The following is a 20,257-nucleotide window of genomic DNA, read 5'->3' as shown; positions in this document are numbered from 1 at the left end:
AGGGGCCGAGGGGGCGCGGCCTTCCCGCCCCTCCGCCGGCTCCCGCCGCCTCTCGCGAGGCCGCCGCCCCCCCCGCCCCGGGCTCACGTCAGCGGCGGAGCAGACGGGGACAACATGGCGGAGCGGCGGAGGCACAGGAAGCGGATCCAGGTAGCCGAGGCTCTCCTTCCATGCCCGGATCGCGCCCCCTCCCCAGGCGGCAGCTCCCCCTCCGCGCCCTCGGACTGGCCCGCTCCCGCCGGCTGGGCTGGGCTGGGCTGAGCCGGGCGGCCCGGCCGCCCCTCACAGCGTCTCCGCTCCCGGTTCCGCGGCCTCCCCGCCCCGACGCCGCGCCGTTGCGAGGTGGCGGCGGCGGGCGGGGCCGGGCGGCCCGCGGGAGCGGGCGGTGAGGGAAGCGCCCTGGCCTCGGCCGGGGCGGCGGGAGCCCCGCTGGGGGAGCGCCGCGCCGCACCGCAGCTCGCTGAAAAGCCCGGGCTGGCACCGGGCGGCAGGTTTTCCGCGGAATTTTCTAGCAAATTCGTAAATCCTGGTCAATACTGAGGAAAACTGTGGCCCGCTGCGCGGCGGCGAAGCGCGGGCCGAGGAGCGTTTCGGGGGTGCCGCTGCCCTGGCGCCCAGGACCGGCCGCGGCCGGGGAGCTGAGGGACGGCCGGCGGGGGAACCCCGGCCCCGGCCCCTCTTTACGCGCGGGCCCGGCGGTGCTGCCCTCCCCCAGGCACATCGTCTGCTCGGTGGGCAGCGGGTGAGATTCGGAGCTGCTCCATGTCATCGCCCTGTTATCCGTGGGGCCTCACCGGCGCCCAGCACCCCGCAGCCCCCTCAGCCGGGCGCTGGCACCCGGCGCGGCTCTTCCCAGCACGCGTAAGCAAAAGACATGGGACAGATGGTGTAAGCATCTTAAAAACAAACGTGCCCCAGCCAGGAAATGATGTGGTAAGGAAAGGAAATTTGTTTTTAGGAAACATAAACAAACAACCGTGTCTAAAAATAGTCCTAATCAGCTTTGAGTTAATGTTAAAATGTAGCGATGATTACGTGGTGTCGCTTAAAGGCAAAGTGGAAGCTTTCCTTACCTGAAGCCTGGACTTCACAATGTGTAACTTTAACAGTGGCTTTGTTACAGGGTTTTAAATGCATGCTACAGCATAGTTACATAGTCAACATAATACACATAACGTACATAGGCATAGTTACAGCCTCACTTACCATAATGCCTGTTACTGTTACGTATTATTAATGCTAAGCCTAAACTCTGTGTGTTTGGGATTTATTGCTCTGCTGTAAGTGGAGATAATATTAATGAGATAAATCATAGAGCCATTCAACAATGTAGACTTCATATATCATCTTTCTGCTTGGTTGCCCTCTCTCCTTTCCCATCCTTTTCCTTACTAGCCCACATTCCTGTCCTCTGAGAAGATGGAGATGGAGATGTTCCTCTGCTTGTAATGGTTCCTCCCCCCCCCCCCCCCCCCCCCCCTTAATTCAAATTACTGGGGGGATGGGAGGAGAAATGCAAAGAATAATTAATCAAAATCTTGTTAAGCAAGCTGTATCAAACACATTCAGTGAATTATCTTAAAACATTACAGATTTATTCTCTTTTCATAATCGTTACAGACTGTCCCTTACCAAGGATGACAACAGCTCAATAAAGCATCCATCGAAACCAAATTAAACATAATGTTTTGTGTACTGCTCAAGGCTGTGGTCTTGCAGGCACTTAAGGACTTTCCAGCCTGTTAGCAGTAAAAGTATTGCCCAGATTGTTAGTAATTATATCAATGTCTGGGTGTTAACGCTTCAGATGCAAGGTTATGACTGACCTAAGTTTGTGATAAAGTGTGCAGATAAAATGTGTATTGTGTCTTTAGTAATTTCCCAGTGTATTTCAACAACAATGGGAAGACAAGACAGCTAACAAAGAATACTGCTGAATGCCCAGAGCATGTTCTTAATTGGTCAGTGAATAAAACAACATGTATTTTTCTTGGTAGTTGGTTTTGGTGTTTCTTTTAACACTTTTTGAACTTTATTGACATAGTTACTGTATGATTATCACATTTCAGGATAATGTTGCAAGTTTCTCCTTTTAAAAAGGAGTGTGGGATTTTTACTTGTAGGTGTTTCAAGTGCTTTAGAAGTGTGTACTTACTTTAGGATGATGTGTACCCCTTAGTAATGAGATTGTTTATCATACTGTGTGAGTCTGACATTTGAATACCCCATTGTCATTAAGTAGAGCTGTATTTCTTGACAAGAGTAAGGTTCTTAGGAGATGGTGTATTTAGCTGTAGAAGAGGCTGATGTAAGTAAGCATTCAGTTACAAATACTGTGTACAGAATCTGGGTTCTGAATAATTTTTCTGAAAGTTTCTGTCTGCCATCGAGATTGGAGTCATGGTAGCTCGATCAGCTAGCTGCACATGAGAGATGAAAAAAGTCTCAGTAAAATAGTTCAAAGTTCTGTCAAGGCTACTTTCTGTGTTTTCCATTAGAAGTGTTAACAGAAAGAATGCATTTTATAGAAGGCGTTTTCATAAAAAGACATGTTGCCCAGTCTGTATTGCCTAGAGTAGACTCTTCCTCTGGCAACAAGTTGAAAGTTGTGGAAGCTGCAGAAATCTTAACCTCAAAAGTTTGAATAAAGACATTTTAGAGGTAAAGTTTTTCAAAGTGTCATTCCTGACGGTAATTTAACTGTAATTAACATGGAGATTACTTGAGACATGCAGTAGTGAAAAGGGACTGGTCTGTAGGATGCAGATTGCTTGAGCCAGTGAGCTCCCACATGATTCAAATGTCTGAAATCAAGAATGCTTGCTGTATGTACAAGACTTAGAAAAGAAAAACAATGTATGTTGTCAGATGGCTAGTTTAATATCTTTTCTTTAGGCAGATATATCTTAAAAGATAGGAGATGTCTTTGAATGCTTGTTATTCCAGCAACCTGGTCAAAGCTATTTCATTTCCTTGAGAAAAAAATACAGTTCTATACGTACCCTGCAATACTCATTTAAGCACAAAATCTTCAGACTTGGTTACTTTGACAAGCATTCAGCTGGGTAACACGTGGCATTTGTTGGCAGGTCTGCAATTTGACTGTTAAGTAGGCATTAAGTTTTACTTAATTACATTGGCCAGATTCCACCGTGCACAGTTTTATTCTGCCCATGTGAGGTTTTGTTTATCTTTGTGTTGCGATTAACAGCACTTGCATAGCACCTTAGTGCTGTGTCCTCTGCTCTAGAAACATTAATGCATATAAATACTGCTCTTATGAATAGAGAAAACAATTCTTAGGCAAATGTCTCACTGCAAATTGGTGGCTGAGGTGGCTCAATGTCGTCTAAATGCCATTAATGGCACATACTTTCCTTGTTGACTTTTTCCCCCTCTTGAATCACTGGATTCAAGCTTTGAGATTCTCCTGATGAAGATCATCTACTAATCAGTATTAACTTTTGTAGCCTACAGTTCTGTTGTGTCTTGGTTTGGGCTCTGCTGGAAGGAAAATGTGCAACAGCTGCATTGCTGCTTCCTGTGCTACAGCTTTTTGTGAATTGAGTATGGAAAGGAACTTCAGAAATGACAACAAAATGGTTTTACAGTAATGCAGATTATAATCCAGTTTGGCTGTTTATATGTATTTTCTCATAAATGCTAGTAAAGCTGAGTGGGGTGATACCAAAGGAGAATGGCTAAGTAACTTTGTTGAAAGTGAGTGGTATTGGATCATAGAGGAGGAAGAAACAAAGATGGGGTCCCCCCTGAAAAATAAGAATTAAAAATAGCAGACTCACTTGTGATTAAAACAAACAAACAAAAAAGTGATACTACTGTCGTCTGAACATCTGATTTACATTTTTGGAGGTGGGAAGGGAAAAAGTCAAAACAACTGGTCTGGGGTTAGAAGAGGACTGAAGCTGGCATGTTTTGGCTTCAAAATACTGTACATTGCTCCTTTAACATGTGTTTCAGAGCTTTGTATGTTTATAGCATTTGCTAAAAAAAATTAGTGATGGCTGAAAAGAAAGGAGAAAGAAAACACTTCTATTTTTAGAGGATATGTATAGGACAAAAAAAAATATCTGTCAATCTTTTTCTGTAAAGAAAAGTTAATGTCTTGTGGCTAGCACACAGCCACGGTAATCCAGAAGAACTGGTTTCTCTGCAAGGCTCTGCCAGAGTTTCTTTTAAGAGACCACAGGCAATCCATGTACTGGTCATCAGTGCAAGAGTTGGACAATTTTATGTTTATTAGTCACTGAAGAAAATATAGATGGAGTCCTAAGAGTAAACCCTAAGACCCTAACATGTGTGTTTCCCTCCTACCCACTCTCACCCAGTCATCTATCAAATCACACTAATTTGCGTGCTTTTTCTCTGTCCTACTGCACATTTTAGGCAATGTATAAACGTTTCAGCAAAATGGATGAGGAGTACCCACTCCCCTGCTACAGAACATCTTTTAGTCTTAAATCCTGCGAGTCAACAGGGAAAGGAAAAAGATAATCTTGTGATTCAGCTGAGCTTTGATGTGCTCAGACTGTCTTCAGAGAAGATAACACTAATGCAGTTGTAGTGTCCTTATAATGCGAGGAGGGTGTGAGGAGTGGAACATGGAACGTGGGTTGACGGTGTCATTTTTGACATAGCCTCTCAGCTTGAAAAACAGGCTGCACGTGACAAATGTGCTTACATTTCTTCTTTTTCTTATCTGAAAACTGTATAAAACTTAGGCTTTGGAAGTCTTTTGTGGGGGATGGTGTTCGGAAAATCTAAGTTCTTACATCTAAGAGCAAAGAAATAAACTAGATATTCATTTTATTGAAATCAAAGAATTTTGATGACTCCTTTAAAACAGAGGAGTATAAATTCTTGTAATGTGTTTATCTGCACATGAAATAACTTGTTAGTGATAGTTATTATTTATTCTCCTGATTTTCCAGAAAACTTGTTTGCTTTACAGTGTTGAGGAAGGAAATCATCCTGTCTTGGGTTGTACCTATATTCTTGCAACTGTGTTGCAAAAGTTACAAAAAAAAAAAGAGTGAAATTTCAAACTGCAAATAAGCTCTGGCCTTATGACATCCATTGAGTGGTTCCAGGAGTAAGAGAACCTGAATAAGTCATACTTAGGTTCTAAGTGAGATGAGAGGGAAAAGGAAGCTCATGGGCATGCTAGTTATAATAACTCAGTTCAGATGGTTTTATTTTTAATGTATACAGGCTTCCTGGCTGCTGCAGACCCAGCTGGAGGTTGACTTAACTGGGAACTACATCACTGTATTGAAGGAAGTTCAGAATGCACTGTGCTATACTTTGATTTGGGAGATAGTGGTAAAAAAGTAATATGATTAGTTTTTTTCTTTCACTTGAGTGGGTCTGAAAGGTCCCTGCGTTTGAAAATCTCAGTGTTCTTTTATGAATTCATATAAGACAGAATTTTATAGACATGCTTGAGAGTTATTCTTAAAAAAATTATAAAGTATCAGTGCATTTCTATTAAGTAGGTAGGCTGAGCACTGCTTTTCCTGTCTTCCTGTAGGTGGAGTAGTTCTGTCTAGATAAATAGGAAATTGGGTTTGATTTTATTTTTAATGGCATTTTTCCAGAGTTTGTAAATTATCAGGGATCATAAATCTCTAAATTTTACATGCTGTCTAGTGACAACATGCATTTTTTGATACATAAAATGAAAGTAGATGCAAGGGTCTAAAACAATATATAGAGCAGAAGTATTTGGAAACTTGACACTATCCAATTTTTTATTAATTGGAAACAGTTTAGTTGTAGAATTTTAATTGAGAAAACATTTTACAACATTACAGTAATTCCCTGAGATGTTTCCTGAATCTTTCTGTCTTTCCTATAAAAGAACACTTTAAATATCAGGAAGTTTTCATATGCTTTGTAAGACTGTCTTAAAGCTTTATGATTTGTTGAGAACTACCCCTTGATTAATTTGTATAATTTTCTAAATGTGTAAGGAGGTGTAAAGTGCCTGGGTTTTGGCTAGTATTATAGCTGAACATAAAGATCAGTTGAACTGTCTTTAAAAAGTTGTGCTTAGGATACTGAAATTTTCAGTGATTTTGTTGATTTCACTTTATGATGAAATACTATTTCCTGTCAGTCATCTGTTTTAATATTTTAACAAACCTGGCTCTGTAAATAGAGGGATGAAAATAGGGTGAAAAATGGGGATTAAATTGGAGGGGAAACTTTCTCAGAATGAGCTCAGGAAAACTGTGGCAGTCTCTCTCACAGGGAAGCTTTTTTTGTTTGGGGTGTTAGGAAGCTATCCCACAGAAAAGGACAAAGGGATAGATAGTAAGGAGCAATTACAAAAAAATAATCTGGTGCTGGCCACTGCCTGTGTAGTGCATCGCATGACCTAGCCGAATCATAAATATTTTAGGAAGAAGAAAAACCTAGCAGAGAGGAGTTACTCATATCTGTGTTATATGTAGCTTCTCTGACTGTTTCACTGTGCGTGTGTGAACAACAGCATTTGCCCTTGTGAATTGTTCCACATTTATCTTGCTGGTAGGAAATACCAGAAAAGCGTTATTTTGAAACACAATTGCTGTATGTAGCCATTAGGCTCCATGGTACCTTAGCATGTGTCCCCTACGGTAAGTGGTACACATTTGTTCGTGCACTTTAAATGCGTTGTAACTCATTTTGTTGCTATTAAACCAAATCTGGTTTGGTACCAAATTTGGTAGCATCATCAGTGATTTACAATTACTGGTACAACTGTACCATATAAGGGGACATCAAACCACAGTATATAAATTATGTGCATACATGCACTGCAGTTAGTGAATAGTTTTCCATGAGTTACCTGGTGTTTTGTACAGATTTTTAAAATTTAAAAAGAAAAAAAAAAGAATTGAACAGAAGAGTTAGGAGTTAATGTAATCCGTATGAGGATTGTTAGGATCATCTGGCTTAATTTGAATGCATGTTTTTGAAACTGACTGGTGAGTGTGACAGCAGTTTTTTGCATACATAAGAACAACTTAGACTTTAAAAAAATAATCTTAGAACTAACAAACTACAGAGTCTTTTGGTCATTTGGATATCTTGTATCTGTATTAGTCTCCTTAAAATTGTCCTCAAATAGGAAAAACAACAATCTCCTGGAGGAGGATAATTCATTAACCAGTTGATTTTGAAAGTTAGCTGTGCAAACTGTTGAAAATTAACAGCTCTCACCATCTGAAGTTTTTATTCAGGTGTAACAACATCTATCTGACCTTGCATTTCCACTTAACGTGCTTCTTGCGTTACTACGATTATACATCTTAAAAGCAGTAATGGAGGTTCTGTGTTTATTGACCTTTAGAAACATTATGTCTTTAAATAGAATCTTGGAATTCTATGTATTTCTGTAAATCACCAATCTGTTTTCTGGCTTCTGTAGTCTATTTCTTTGGCCAGCATGAGAAGAATAGGTACAGGAAAGGTACTGCCAGTCTGAAAAGATGTCCTAGCATTTCCCTGTTATTGATCCTCAAGGAGCAGGGGGATTTGGAGAATTAAGCCTTACTGCTTAAAATAACTCTTATAGAAAGGAATTTGGAGAAAGTTTGCATGAGTCAGTAATATGCCAAATCATACTTCACAAAAGCTATACTTTCGTGAAGCAGGAGCAGAAAGGTCTTCCTTTCCTGATTACGAATATTAGGTCTTAATTTTACATAACTGAAAATGCCCGTCTCTGTCCTTCTGCAAGTTGGTAAATGTACAGGGTTTGTGAAGGTGTGCAGACTAAGGGTTCCCTTGTAAAACAGCTGTTTCGATGTTTGTGTATTTCATCCTGGTGCGCTTCATACTAATGTTCCCAGTCTCTAGATAGGAAGAATCTCTTCAATGGCACTCTGAAGTTTAAGTCATTTTGTAGTCATGCAGTGGTACTGGCATTTTCTAGCCAAACCTTTCAATTTCTTTTCAGCATGGTTTTTCTCCTCTTTCATATGGAATTCAAGCTGCTTTGTATTCTGTCAGCATGCCTACATTGTTGTAATTTCATACATACTCATTCCTTGCTGTTGTTTTTCTTTGCTCTCAGCTTCACAACTGTTTTCATCCAAGCTTGTGTGCCTTAAGCAGCTTTCCGTGTGCCCAGTGCTTTCCTCTTAGTTCCACCTTTAGTCTGCTCTTTTTACAGAGCTGTTAAAGGAGTTCATAGTTGTAACCTTCAGATCATCTAACTTAAGAATTCCTGCTCTTTTGCTTCATGTAGACAGACAGTTCTTGTGAAAACAGGTCAAGTGATTTTTCCCATCTTTTACATTTTATTTGTTATTTATACATTGCCATAAAATAATAAAGACTTTGCAATATCTGATTTTTTGATCCTAAATGAGTAATTTTCCCATGTGTTTAAAACTGTATTAATTTTGGACTTTTACCATTGTAGGAGGTCGGTGAGCCATTCAAAGAGGAGAAGGCTGTTGCTAAGTACTTACGTTTCAACTGTCCAACAAAATCCACCAACATGATGGGCCACCGAGTTGATTATTTTATTGGTAGGGTTACTTTTAACCAGAGAATGACATTTTCTTCTAACTTTGTATTTGGGGGTGTTGTGTGTGTGGGGTGCTGCTTTGTTTTTATTATTAGTGCTTTGTCTGATAAGTATTGATCTTTTAGTTTGGTTTTGAAAACTTATTAGGCATTAGATAGTCATAAAATTAATCTAATTGGCCTGAAGAAAACACAGTAAACTTTTTGCTCTGTGATTTAAAGGTGTGCAGTTGTCAAGAGTAATTTATTTCAGAATAGCGGCTAGTCTTACTTTTAAAGATTGAGCAGATGCAGAATATCACCAGGACTGACTGGCTGGTTGGTGTAGTTCAAGGAATATAGACTAAACATTAAAATAAATGTCATTAATTTAAATCAATTTTTAATTCCATTTTCCCTTCTAGCCTCAAAAGCTGTGGATTGCCTCCTGGATTCTAAATGGGCCAAGGCAAAGAAAGGAGAAGAGGCTTTATTTACAACCCGAGAGTCTGTAGTTGATTACTGCAACAGGTACAACCTAGCTTAATTCATCAGTTTTATTAATTAATACAGTTGTCAAGGTGTCTTAGTTATTTAGGAACCAATTTCACTTAGCCTTCGTATACTCTAAAACATTTGTGGTTGTATGTAGAAGTAATTATTGTATTTTTATTACTGTGTTTGAGGGTGGAAACAAAGTAGTTTTGCCCTCTTTGTTCTCAAAACTCTCTCATGCTTTGATTATGCCGCTTGGGGCAGCAAGATGAACAAAATTATTTTCCTAAATTTTTTATTTATTTTAAATTAGTAGGGTCAGAGCTGTCAAATATCTCCTTCCCATGGATCTAGTGTGCTATCATGGCAGGAGCTGGACATTGAGGTTCAATTTATGCCTCTCAGGTGGTATATCCCTGCTGCTTAGTGCACTCTTAAGTGCTTAGTTAGTTGAATGGCATGTTCTGACTATAACTCATTCAGGGCAGACACATAGGGTTAAGAGGACTGCCTACACTTGGAAAGCTCTGCTTAGAAATGAAGAATATGGGTAATATTTAGTCCTTTTTTTTTTTTTTTTTTCCTCTCCCCTCCCCTGGCCTCTTTTAGATAGCCATCCAGCAAGGTGAGATACTCCCCCCCCCCCAGTTCCAGGGCTGATTCTGTGTTTGAACTTTAATCCTTTTGCTGATTTCTTCAAGAAAGTTTAGAAGAAAGTATTACTTTAATGCAAGCAGAAAAATAAGTTTTCCTTTCCAAGATCTTTGGACTGAGGTAGGAGTCTGTATGCTTGTTCTTCAAGTTGCTAAAGCATCAGATGAGACAACAGTTGGTTAAGTTGTTCAGCTCCAGCATTGTAAAGAACACCCGTGTAGTATACAAAGAAAATCAGTTCAACCCTCTGTTCTCTGGCACTGATTTTTATCACCAGTATAATTTCATGACCTGATGATCCATTTGGCACCATACCATGTCTGCAGTTCAGTTTCTCTTGCTAGCTCCTATACTGCTAAACGCTCTAAGGCCACCTTTGGTCACTGAAGCTGTTTTCAGAGGTTTGAACGTTAGCACTGTCTACTTCCTTTGCCTTTTGGAAAGGGTGGAAGAATATCTCAATACAGAAGTAATCTCTTCAGTATAAGAGGCTGCTTAGGCTCTTACTCGTATTAAAAACAAGTACCTTAACTGTCTTGGTGTGGCTATTGCTTGTTTTACTCATCCTATCAAACAAAAATCAACTATCAGATCCTGTTCCTTCACCCTGTGTCAATTGCATCGATGAGTTGCATATTTAAAACGGGTTACTAACTGAATTCGTAATGTTGTTCCAGTAGATAACATCACCCAGTACACTTACATATTGATCTAAGTTCAGTAGTTTTCTCTTGAGGGGGTTTGTTCACAAATAACCTGCATCAATAATGCTTGGTTCAGCAGTTCTATAGAGGGTTAACAAGTTGGGAATCAGCAAGTAATCTAGACTTGGTTAGTTATGTCAGGGTCTGCCCAGCTTCAGGACCTGGCTGTTGGCCATGCTGGTACCATGGCTGCATGCTCTGAGCAGTAGATCTTGCAGAGTCCTGTCTCTTTATATTCCATCAGAGGCAGCTAGTGAAAGAGCTGTCCTGCAGGCCAGGCCTGTCTGTGGGCTGCTCTGTAGCTGAGCCCCCTAAACTTCCAGCTGTAAAGAAAAGTGTTTTCTCCCAAACAAGCAATTTTCTGTTGCTAGAAAGAGAATCCGTGTCAACAATTGTCCAAAGGGACGGTTTTTTATATATATAAAACCAAACCAACTCTGCATAATAGTCAGCATGCACATAAGTTTGATTGGTAGAATGCCTTCTCTCTCTTTAGCGAGTTTTCCTACTTTAACAAGCAGTCCAGTGTAAGGATTTGGTCTGCAGCAAGAGATGAAAGAAATCAAGGACAAATCAAATTGATTTGATGCATAGGATCAGGATTTTCAGTGTGAATGTGTGCTTGGATTTCACACCCCACTGCTTCCTCTCAGTCTGAAGGGCAGTATTCTGTATGGCTCTTCCTATTCTGAATTCGGCTACGATCCTTTCAAGGACATTATTTGTTGGTGACAGCCTTGCGACTACAGAGTACTACTTCCTGGTGCCCAGCTGGCCATATATATACTTGCTATAAGGTATGTTTGTAGCTGACATGAATGGAATGCTTGCATATGTTCCACAGTTTCAACAGGGTAATTTTATTCATTGTGCACCACTTACCAAGAAAATTGATAAGCTATGTGCCTGCTTTCTTATTTTTGCTGTGAAATACATTGACATGGACTTGAAAATAAATATTGGATGGAGTTGCGTTAATAGAAAGGATAATTAAACTGACCTGGTGGCTTTCTCCATCCTACAATTTCTGTAATAATCTATATCTATGCAAAATTCCACCACAGAAATGTATGGGGTTTACCCAGTTTCGAATGGATGAACAACCAAAACAAAGCAAGAGGTGAGACATGGGATACTTAGGTCTGGTGTATTTAGTTGTAAATACAGCAGATGAAGGTGACCTCTGTCCTTCAGTCATGCTATTCATGATTGTATTAGATCCATGATCTAGAGTGGTATCTAATAACATAATTGAGTGTAAATGTGGTTATCACAGCCACACTTAAATGTATCATTTAACTTTTTCCATCTTGAGACTCCTGAAAAAACAGTTCTTTCATCGAGCATTGAAAGTGATGAAAATGAAACCTGACAAGGATACAAAGAAAGAAAAGGAAAAAGGAGGGAAGGCTGAGAGTGGGAAAGAAGAGGAGAAAAAGAGCAAGAAGGAAGGTGGCAAAGATGAAAAAGCTAAGAAAGAGAAAGAAAAGGAAAAGAAAAAAGATGGTGAAAAAGAGGAGTGTAAAAAGGTAAGTCTTGTCTGTAAGAGAACAGACAAACATGTAACAGGGAATACATTAACTGATTGTTAAGGTTACATTGGCTTAAAAATATAGTTAGCTGTCCTAAACTGTGACATACCTTTTTTTGCCTGTTTCCATCTCAAAAATATACTGCTTTCTTTTTTCTTTTGGATATTTTTTTTCTTTTGTTTTGTTTTTCAACTTTGGAGTAGTTCAGGTTTTGATCTAGATCCAAAAAGAGGCTTCAGCTGGGCCTTTATGTACCTCATCATCTCCTAATGTGGGCTGAGTTGATCGAAAACCGCTTCTCTTCAGCTACAGCAGGCAATGATACTTTGTACAAGTGTATGTTAGCGTAGAACGACACATACGCATGTGACCTAATATCCAAGAACAGTGCAGCTGCGCTAGTGAAAACAAAAACAATTTTGCCATGTTTGTTGATAAGAATGTTTGGGATGTAACGTTTGATACTCGGTGCTTGTAAATAACTCTGTACTAGGGGTCTGGTTTTGTGTATGACAGCTGCATTACTAATCTGCATAATGCCTAGTTTTCACAGACTTCTGATTTACTTTCTTTAAAGTTCAAACTACTATTACGGTACAAGTTTTCATGTGTATTTTCATATTTTCATTTATTAGTGGAACAGAATTCCTAAATTAAAATGCTAGGAACCTGCAGTAGAAACTTGATGAGGATGCGTTTTTTCTTCTGTATGCGGTGGTATGAATCTGGTGAGAGTTAGTAGGGTTGTGCACAAAAAGTTACTCCCATTCAGACACTCCTAAGCGAAATGATGGCGCGTTTAGTGAGAGGTATAGCCTACATGTACAAGAGCCTAAATCTCAGAAGAAAGCTACGTGGCTAATAAAAGAATTAGAAACAAAACTATCTTGCTGCCAGTCTAAACACAGAAGCCAGTATAAGATTACTGAACGTTTGAGGTATGCTGATTATGCTAAAATACTGATTGTGGAAGTTACGAATGCCTCTGATTCCCTGGCATCTGGAGAGTTAACTTTATTAAATGTAATACTAATTTTTAAATTAATCATTACTTATTGAACTGAAATTTTAGTGTTTTATATAAGCCAGTGGGTAGTAACTTGAACAACAACACAGGACAAAAATTAGAAACATAATTTCAAGCAAAGCAGTAAGCAAGGAGAAGGAAACAGGAACCAGGGAAGAGGAAGCACAAGATCCAAAAAGCAATTGAGGAGGACAGAATAAACAGGCAGAAACTGATTCTGAAGGGATGCCCATGTGGTAAATATGGCACCAAGGTACCAAATAATTCTAATAAAGTTAGTTATCATGAAGTGTTTTACCTTGTTCTTGGTCTGTGTGCAGACTTTGTTAATATTGGAAGAGCTTTGCTATGCGTTTGAAGACATAATGTAATCCTGAAGCCATAGTCTAGTCCTTATACGCTAACTAAAAATAAAATTTCTAATTTCTCTTTGCCTAGTTTTCCTTTATTTTTAAAGTACCCTGTTGGTAAAAAATGAGAACAGGAGGAAATGAAGCATCTTCACTTTAAAAAAAAAAAAGGTGAATGTGATCTTAGGTTTGTGAAAAGTTATCAGACTCAATATATTAAAGTACTAGAAATTAAAACCTCCTGATGTTTTTAGTTTTTAAATATATGTAGTATGTGTTTGTCCTCAGGACGAGACCCCAGGAACACCCAAGAAAAAGGAGACTAAGAGGAAATTTAAACTTGAGCCACATGAAGACCAAGTTTTCTTGGATGGAAATGAGGTAAGATTCACAGGTACTTTCTAACTTTTAGTGTCAATGTACTGTTGTCAGATAATAGGTTAATTTACTGGATTTCTGCAAACTGCTTCCAGTCACGTTGAAAGAAAAATTAATGGCAGTGTGATGGCTGATCTTGAAGCATGAGATTTTTTTAGATATTTGTAGGAAGGTTAGAGGGAGATAAATGTAGGGTAGTAACTAAAAAAATCTAAAAGAAAACCTAATTAGTTTACATATTAGTGGCCATGAGGTGAAATGTTTGTTGTTGGGGTGTAACAGGGTGCTGGAGCAGGCTGCCCAGAGCTACTCTTCAGCCTCTGTGCGCAGAGGCTTTCAAGACCAGACGGAGTAAACCCTTGAGCAACCCCGGGTGGGCCTCACAGCTGACCCTGCTTTGAACAGGAGGGTGGACCACAGACCTCCCGAGGTCCCTTCCAACCCAGATTGTCCTCTGGCTGCTGTCATGCTGAAATATTTCTAAACAAAACACAAACCTTTTAGAACATCATGTTCAATCACGGAAGGGGAAATAAAAAATCTCTGCCACCCAGAGGGTGCCTGACTTTGTGGTCTGAGCAGATGTGTGATGCTTTAGGCATTCCTGAATTCTCATCCTGGCTTTACCACTGAAATTGTGGTTTTAAATACTTCTCTGTACTTTGCCTTCCTGGAAGGCAGAGTATTTATTTTTTTAACAGCTCTGTAATGTACTGAGTCATATTTGTGCTTTTAACATTTGGGAAAAGTGAAAAGTCTTTTACTTACAAAAGCAAAATTACACTGTGCTCTGTGTTGATGCTGTGTCACTGTACTGGGATCTCCCCTCAGATTCCTGTATACCTTTGGTTATAAAACAGGTGGCAGTGAGCTCTGTAAATAAATCACTTGTGCAGAAATTGTACTTTTATGTCTCTTTATTTTACTCAGTCCATTCTTCTACAAGCTGCCTTGCTCTGTTTCATCCCACCTCTTGTAGAATCACACCTACCTCTGATCCTCCTTATTGTCTTGTACATGGAGTAACCAGGACAGCTTGTGGCATTCCAAATGAGGGTGCAGTACTGCACATGCACTATAACTGTGATTACAGCTTGTTTTAACATTGTTTACTTTTTTGTTTGTTAATGAGCTGACTTTTTTAAGAACTGCAACTCCCAAGAGCTTTTTTTTTAGTAGTAGCTAATTTAGAGCTTATCCTTGTGTATTTACATTAGAGCTGGTTTTTTTCCTTTTCTTCATTATATTGCACTTATAAACACAAGATGTTACACTATCTTATTGCCCAGTCACCAGTTATGGCCTTCCATTTGTTGGGCTCACAGAACAGTTGACTGGCAGCAGAGCTACACTTGCATATGGTCAACTTTCACACCCTGTGAGAAGCAAAATATTAAATAGTTGTTGCATCACACTGAAAAACTATATTGCTGCCTCTAAGGTGTCCTCCTGGTAGTTTGTATTAACGCGCCTGCTCTGAGGTTGCTGGTTTCTAGTAATCTGCTGCTTTTCACAGTTAATAGCTAAGATTCCAACTGTTTAGTTTGGTAAGAAAAAAAATAATCCAGATTTTCCAGTTCAGAAAATCCTGCATTTCACCATTAAGTGTTTTTTTTCAATAAGGCTGAGCAAATCTGATTCGAATGGATCCGCAGTTCTCACACAACCATTTGGTACTGAGTGTTGCAGCTGCAGATATTTAGAGAACAGAGGGTACAGTTACACTCCCCTGCGGCCATCAAATGGGACTTGAGTGGAACTGAGTGTTTCAGCTGGTTGCTTTGTTCCACACGTTCAGTCTGGTGTCTTCCTCTTAAGTGCATCTCTTCAAAGCTAAAGTACTTTTTGTTTCCACTTGATGGATCTGAGAAACTTTTTATCTTTTTACAAGTGTTTTGGCTTCATGCTGAACAACATTAATGACTAAAGATGAAAACATACATTGATTTGGTGATATTTCTGAATCTTTCGCTTCCCCATCAGTTTTACTGTCTGATTGTTTTCCTCAGGATTTTACATCATCTATAAATTACTCTGGCTAGAACTTTTTTTTTTTTTAGAAGTAATTCTTTGAGAGATCCAGTCTGAGATTTCCACTGTTCCTCTTCCCCTCGCAGCTGGAAGCCCCAGCAGCGCCGTGTCCTTAGGCCTCCCACCAGGAGGCTCAGACTACAGCCGGCACAGAGCTAAGGGAACGGTGTGGGCAGGCAGGCCTGCAGCCCTGGGGCTGGCTGTCTCCTTCTGCACCTCTTGCACTGGGGGAAACCGGTTTCAAGTCCTGTTCGAAGTGTAACCTGAATTCCCACGATACGTGACCGCTGCCCTGGCACGGTACTGACTTCAGCGCCAAGTGCTACAGCGTGGCAGCACACATTTGGATGAGGGAATAAATGAAGCCGTTCATCAGAGAGCTAGTTTTCCAAGTGTAAATCAGATTATTTCTGTTGTAGGTGTACGTGTGGATCTATGACCCCGTTCACTTTAAAACTTTTGCCATGGGACTTGTACTTGGTAAGTTACGAGCAGAAACGGGTGAGCGCATCGTAAGTGTAGGCACGGTGTCAACAGGCCTGTTTGTCCTTGGGGAAGTTTGTCTTTTTCCTGGACAAAGTTTTGCTCTTCAGTTTCAGCCTGATTTGATACCAATCATATTACATGAATTTTGATCTCAGGGTGGAGGGGGCTACACATGGTGAAAAGGAAAAGCTGAAACATGCTTTAGCAGATGTCTGAACATGCACAAGTTTGCAAGCTGTTTATTTCTGTTGCTTTTAGCTAACAAGTTGTTCAGTTGGCAACTGTGGGCTATGTAAACATGTGAAAGATGTTAAAGGAGTTATTTTAAACTGTGAATGATACCTTTCTGACTCTAAACTTGTATTTGTATAGGGTAACCCCAATCAGCTACTTTTATTTTTCAAATCTGAATCATTGTTGATGTTAACTGACATTCAGTGGGCTAACAGATTGTTCACTGTACTGCTGGCCTAATACCCTTGACGTGTACCTTCCAGCTTCCTCACCTGGAGAGAACCACCTTTCCTGGGAATCAGTGTCACCCCCTGGGGCTGTGCTCAGGCCTTTGACCTGTCCTTGGGGCCACCATGACCCCCACCCAGCTCCCTGCGCCCCTTTTCTGCTGCACTGGTTAGAGGCAGCTCTCTGCCCACCTTTCTGCTCATGCCCTCTGCTCAGAGGTGCTCATTGCTGCGCTGCCTAAGCGCAGTGACGTAGAGTTGCTGGATGTGGCATCTCTCTACCCAGAATGAAAACAGGAGCGGTGAATCTAGACAAGGTTTCAGTCAAGGCCTGAAATACTGTCAGTAACTCGCGCTGTGCTGAGCCAGTATCTGGAACAATCAGTGAGCCTAGAACATTTAAGTATGTACCAGGAAAAACTAATTTTCATTTTCTTCTTATCTTTCTATGCAGTGATTGCTGTTATAGCTGCAACTCTGTTCCCGCTCTGGCCAGCAGAAATGCGTGTTGGTGTTTATTACCTCAGCGTAGGCGCAGGCTGTTTTGTCGCCAGTATTCTTCTTCTTGCCGTTGGTGAGTGTCAGTCACCTTGACTTCATCAGCCGGTGAAGTCCAAACCGGCAGAGACAGCTCGCTACTTAAACGCTTCCCAGGCTGGTGTCAGCGGGAGCCGCGCTGGTCCTGCCTATGCGTTTCCCTCCTGGCCACTGGGTGTCGGAGTTGTGCCACAGAAAGAGAGAAATCTCAGCTTGTGTCACCTGTTGGGTCATCGAGATTTGTCCGCTGCCTGTTTTTAAAAAACAAACAAACAACAAAAAAAACCAAAGGGGACAAAACAAACCCAAGAGCTGTACCTGAGGCCAGATTCAGTGGTGAAAGTGGTGTCACTGGGATTTTAAAGCTTGCTTTGGCTCACGTTTCTGTTGCGGAGGGGATGAACAGCTAAATCACAGATGAGATGCGTGGTGAACAGGGTGGGGGAGATGTGGTGGGAACAAACCGTTCCACGATGCCATTGCAGAATGAGAGGCTTCCCCCAGGCTCACTCCTGTCACTGGCTTGGGGTGGCTGTTAGCAGCGGGCATCTCTTACACCATAGTTACACATTGTGTATGTTTATTATAAACCCCAACATTTCCCGAGTTGTTATTCTTTTTTTTTTTTTTTTTTATACAGCTCGCTGTATCCTTTTCCTTATCATCTGGCTCATCACTGGAGGAAGGCATCACTTCTGGTTCCTGCCAAACCTGACAGCGGACGTGGGATTCATTGACTCCTTCAGGCCCCTGTACACACATGAATACAAAGGACCAAAAGCAGACTTAAAGAAAGAGGAAAAATCAGAATCCAAAAAGCAGCAAAAATACGACAGTGAGGAGAAATCAGATAGCGAGAAGAAGGAAGAGGAGGATGGGAAAACAGAAGCAACGAGGAACTCTGGAACAGACGGCTCGGGAGGAGAGCGACATTCAGACACTGACAGTGACAGGCGCGAAGACGACAGGTCCCAGCACAGTAGTGGAAATGGAAACGACTTTGAAATGATCACAAAAGAGGAACTGGAACAGCAAACAGATGAAGGGGATTGTGAGGAGGAAGAGGAGGAAGATACCGAGAGTAGGCCTTCACATGAAAAATCATAACTCACTGTGGTTTGGGGACTGAGTATGTGCAAATGGTTGGATTTTCTTTGTTGGCTGATCACCAAAACACAGACCATACAGTAGCATCTTTGTTTGCTGAAATATACGTGTTACCAAACAGTTTTATATCTAGTTCCTTCATTTTTTTTTAACCATTAACTTGATTACTTGGTACTATGTTAATCATTAATATCCATTTACAGAAGTTTTATCAATCTGACAAGTTTTCTATTGATTGATAGATTGCCCAGATCATCCTCAAACAAACTGAAAAACAATAGTTTTCTGGTACTTGCATAACTGGTCAATTAGTTTAGCTTCTCAAACTTGCTTTTGTAAAACAGGTAAAAGTTGAATGACCAAATCTCAGATTATTCCTGGTTATACTCATTTGATAGCTAGTTAGGTAAAGCCCTTCTTAGCCCACAGCTTTCTTGATATTTTTCTTGATTTTGTTTTCGAAAGATTGTGAAAACTTTCCTAAGAAAACTAGTTTTAGCAGAAGTATTTTGCTGAAAATATAAAAGCTGGTAGTGCTGAATTTGGCTGCCATGTTCTCTGTTTCTCCAGACTGTGTGCCAGCAACTGAGGAAATCCAAACTGGTTTTGTACATCTGGTTCAGAGAAAGCTGTCATCTCCAGCAGGTGAAGGAAGCAGCATGGTTTGGAAATTATGGCTGTTTTCTTTCTCCTGCTCCATCATAATTAAAAAAGAAAAATGTATTCTGTACATAATTTACAAATAAAGCAAACCATTTACTTTAACTGCTACTTATTATTTAGAGATTTGATCCAGCATTCAGTTTGTATTATTAAAGCCATTTTGTGGTGTATCTATCAGAGAAATGCAAGTCAAGAGGACCTCACAGAATATTTGTGTATGATTGGTAGCTGTTCCACAAGAGCTTTAGTTTTGTGCCAACATTCCATGTATTTGAGTATGAGTAAATTGATCTTTATTAAATGAAAGCAAACAACATAGCTGTATGTATGCCTTAATGTTAAAACTTTCTATGTTCTGGAACTGGAATACTTTTTAAACTGAGGAGGCAGGAGAGTATTCATCTGTTCAGAAATGTAGGTAACTCAAAGCTAATATGAAGTGACCATTAATAATTTGTTTATAAATATCTTGGAGTAGTTTGTGCGGTTTCTCTTACACATCCCTTTCTGCTGGACGTTTGGAGGATGTACTGGATGTTTTGGTTAAGACTTGGTATCATTCCTCTAGATGACTTTAACCGTAGATTTGATCATCTCCCGAACCTACTTGAAGATAAGGGTAAGCTCGACGTTTTAATAAGTGACTTGGAGAACTTTTTTCCGTATCCTAAATTGATTCCCCTTCCTTCCAGCATCAGCATTTTGGATGAAGATACTAATTTTTCAGATCACGCAAATATATACATCATAACGGGTGCATTGATAAACAATTTATGAATATGATGTACTTGCTTCTGGAATATCCTGAATATTTACTCCATAAGGAAACAGATAAATTGGATCACTTTTTTATTAATATAGCAAAAAATTAAAGGACCCATTACCTAAACAGATGACTCCTGGACACTTATGTGTTATCACTGATTAAAATAGCTAACACGGGCCTGTTGCTGCCTTCCATACCTCGCTCAGGTTGGCACGATGCAATGGTGAAGCATCTTGACTGACAGCTGCCTTTTCGCTCCCTCAGGCCGCTGGGTCAGACCCTCTTTGCTCGCGCAGAGGCTGGTTTTCCTTTCTGCTTGTGTCTCACATCCTCGCGTCTGGCGCTGAGGACAGAGCTGCCTTTCTGTGCCAGCATCTTCAGCTTGGTGGCTCTGGAATTCACAGTACGGCTGTCCGGAAGAGCTGGCGCTACGGCTTGCGTGGTAACTTGCTTCCTACCATGCAAGTGCAAAATTCTAAAAATCTCTGTACTGAAGACATGCTGGCAGTTCACGTTGATAGATTCCCGCTGGTTCCGACGGGAGCC

At 40.6% G+C, this 20,257-nt stretch overlaps 1 protein-coding gene across 1 annotated transcript; it reads left to right on the top strand.

Annotated features, from left to right (window-relative positions):
• Positions 1 to 40: 40 nt before the first annotated feature.
• Positions 41 to 19,834, top strand: SEC62 (SEC62 homolog, preprotein translocation factor). The gene is made up of 8 exons (XM_040613142.1): positions 41 to 150; positions 8,435 to 8,543; positions 8,946 to 9,051; positions 11,689 to 11,902; positions 13,571 to 13,663; positions 16,111 to 16,171; positions 17,093 to 17,212; positions 17,816 to 19,834. The coding sequence occupies exons 1-8, from the start codon at positions 115 to 117 to the stop codon at positions 18,280 to 18,282; spliced, it is 1,206 nt and encodes a 401-aa protein (XP_040469076.1). The 5' UTR covers positions 41 to 114; the 3' UTR covers positions 18,283 to 19,834.
• Positions 19,835 to 20,257: the final 423 nt, after the last annotated feature.

Source organism: Falco naumanni, chromosome 13 (genome assembly GCF_017639655.2).
Source record: "Falco naumanni isolate bFalNau1 chromosome 13, bFalNau1.pat, whole genome shotgun sequence".
NCBI lineage: Eukaryota > Metazoa > Chordata > Aves > Falconiformes > Falconidae > Falco > Falco naumanni.
The sequence above is the reverse complement of the archived record's forward strand: the minus strand, read 5'-3'. Positions and strand labels throughout refer to the sequence as shown.

Bases quoted from the DNA above. Each gene is read 5' to 3' on its own strand.
- SEC62 (XM_040613142.1), top strand. From the start codon at position 115: ATGGCGGAGCGGCGGAGGCACAGGAAGCGGATCCAG. The intron at 8,544-8,945 runs GTAGGGTTACTT...TTTCCCTTCTAG, and splicing joins CCGAGTTGATTATTTTATTG to CCTCAAAAGCTGTGGATTGC. The intron at 13,664-16,110 runs GTAAGATTCACA...TTTCTGTTGTAG, and splicing joins TTTTCTTGGATGGAAATGAG to GTGTACGTGTGGATCTATGA.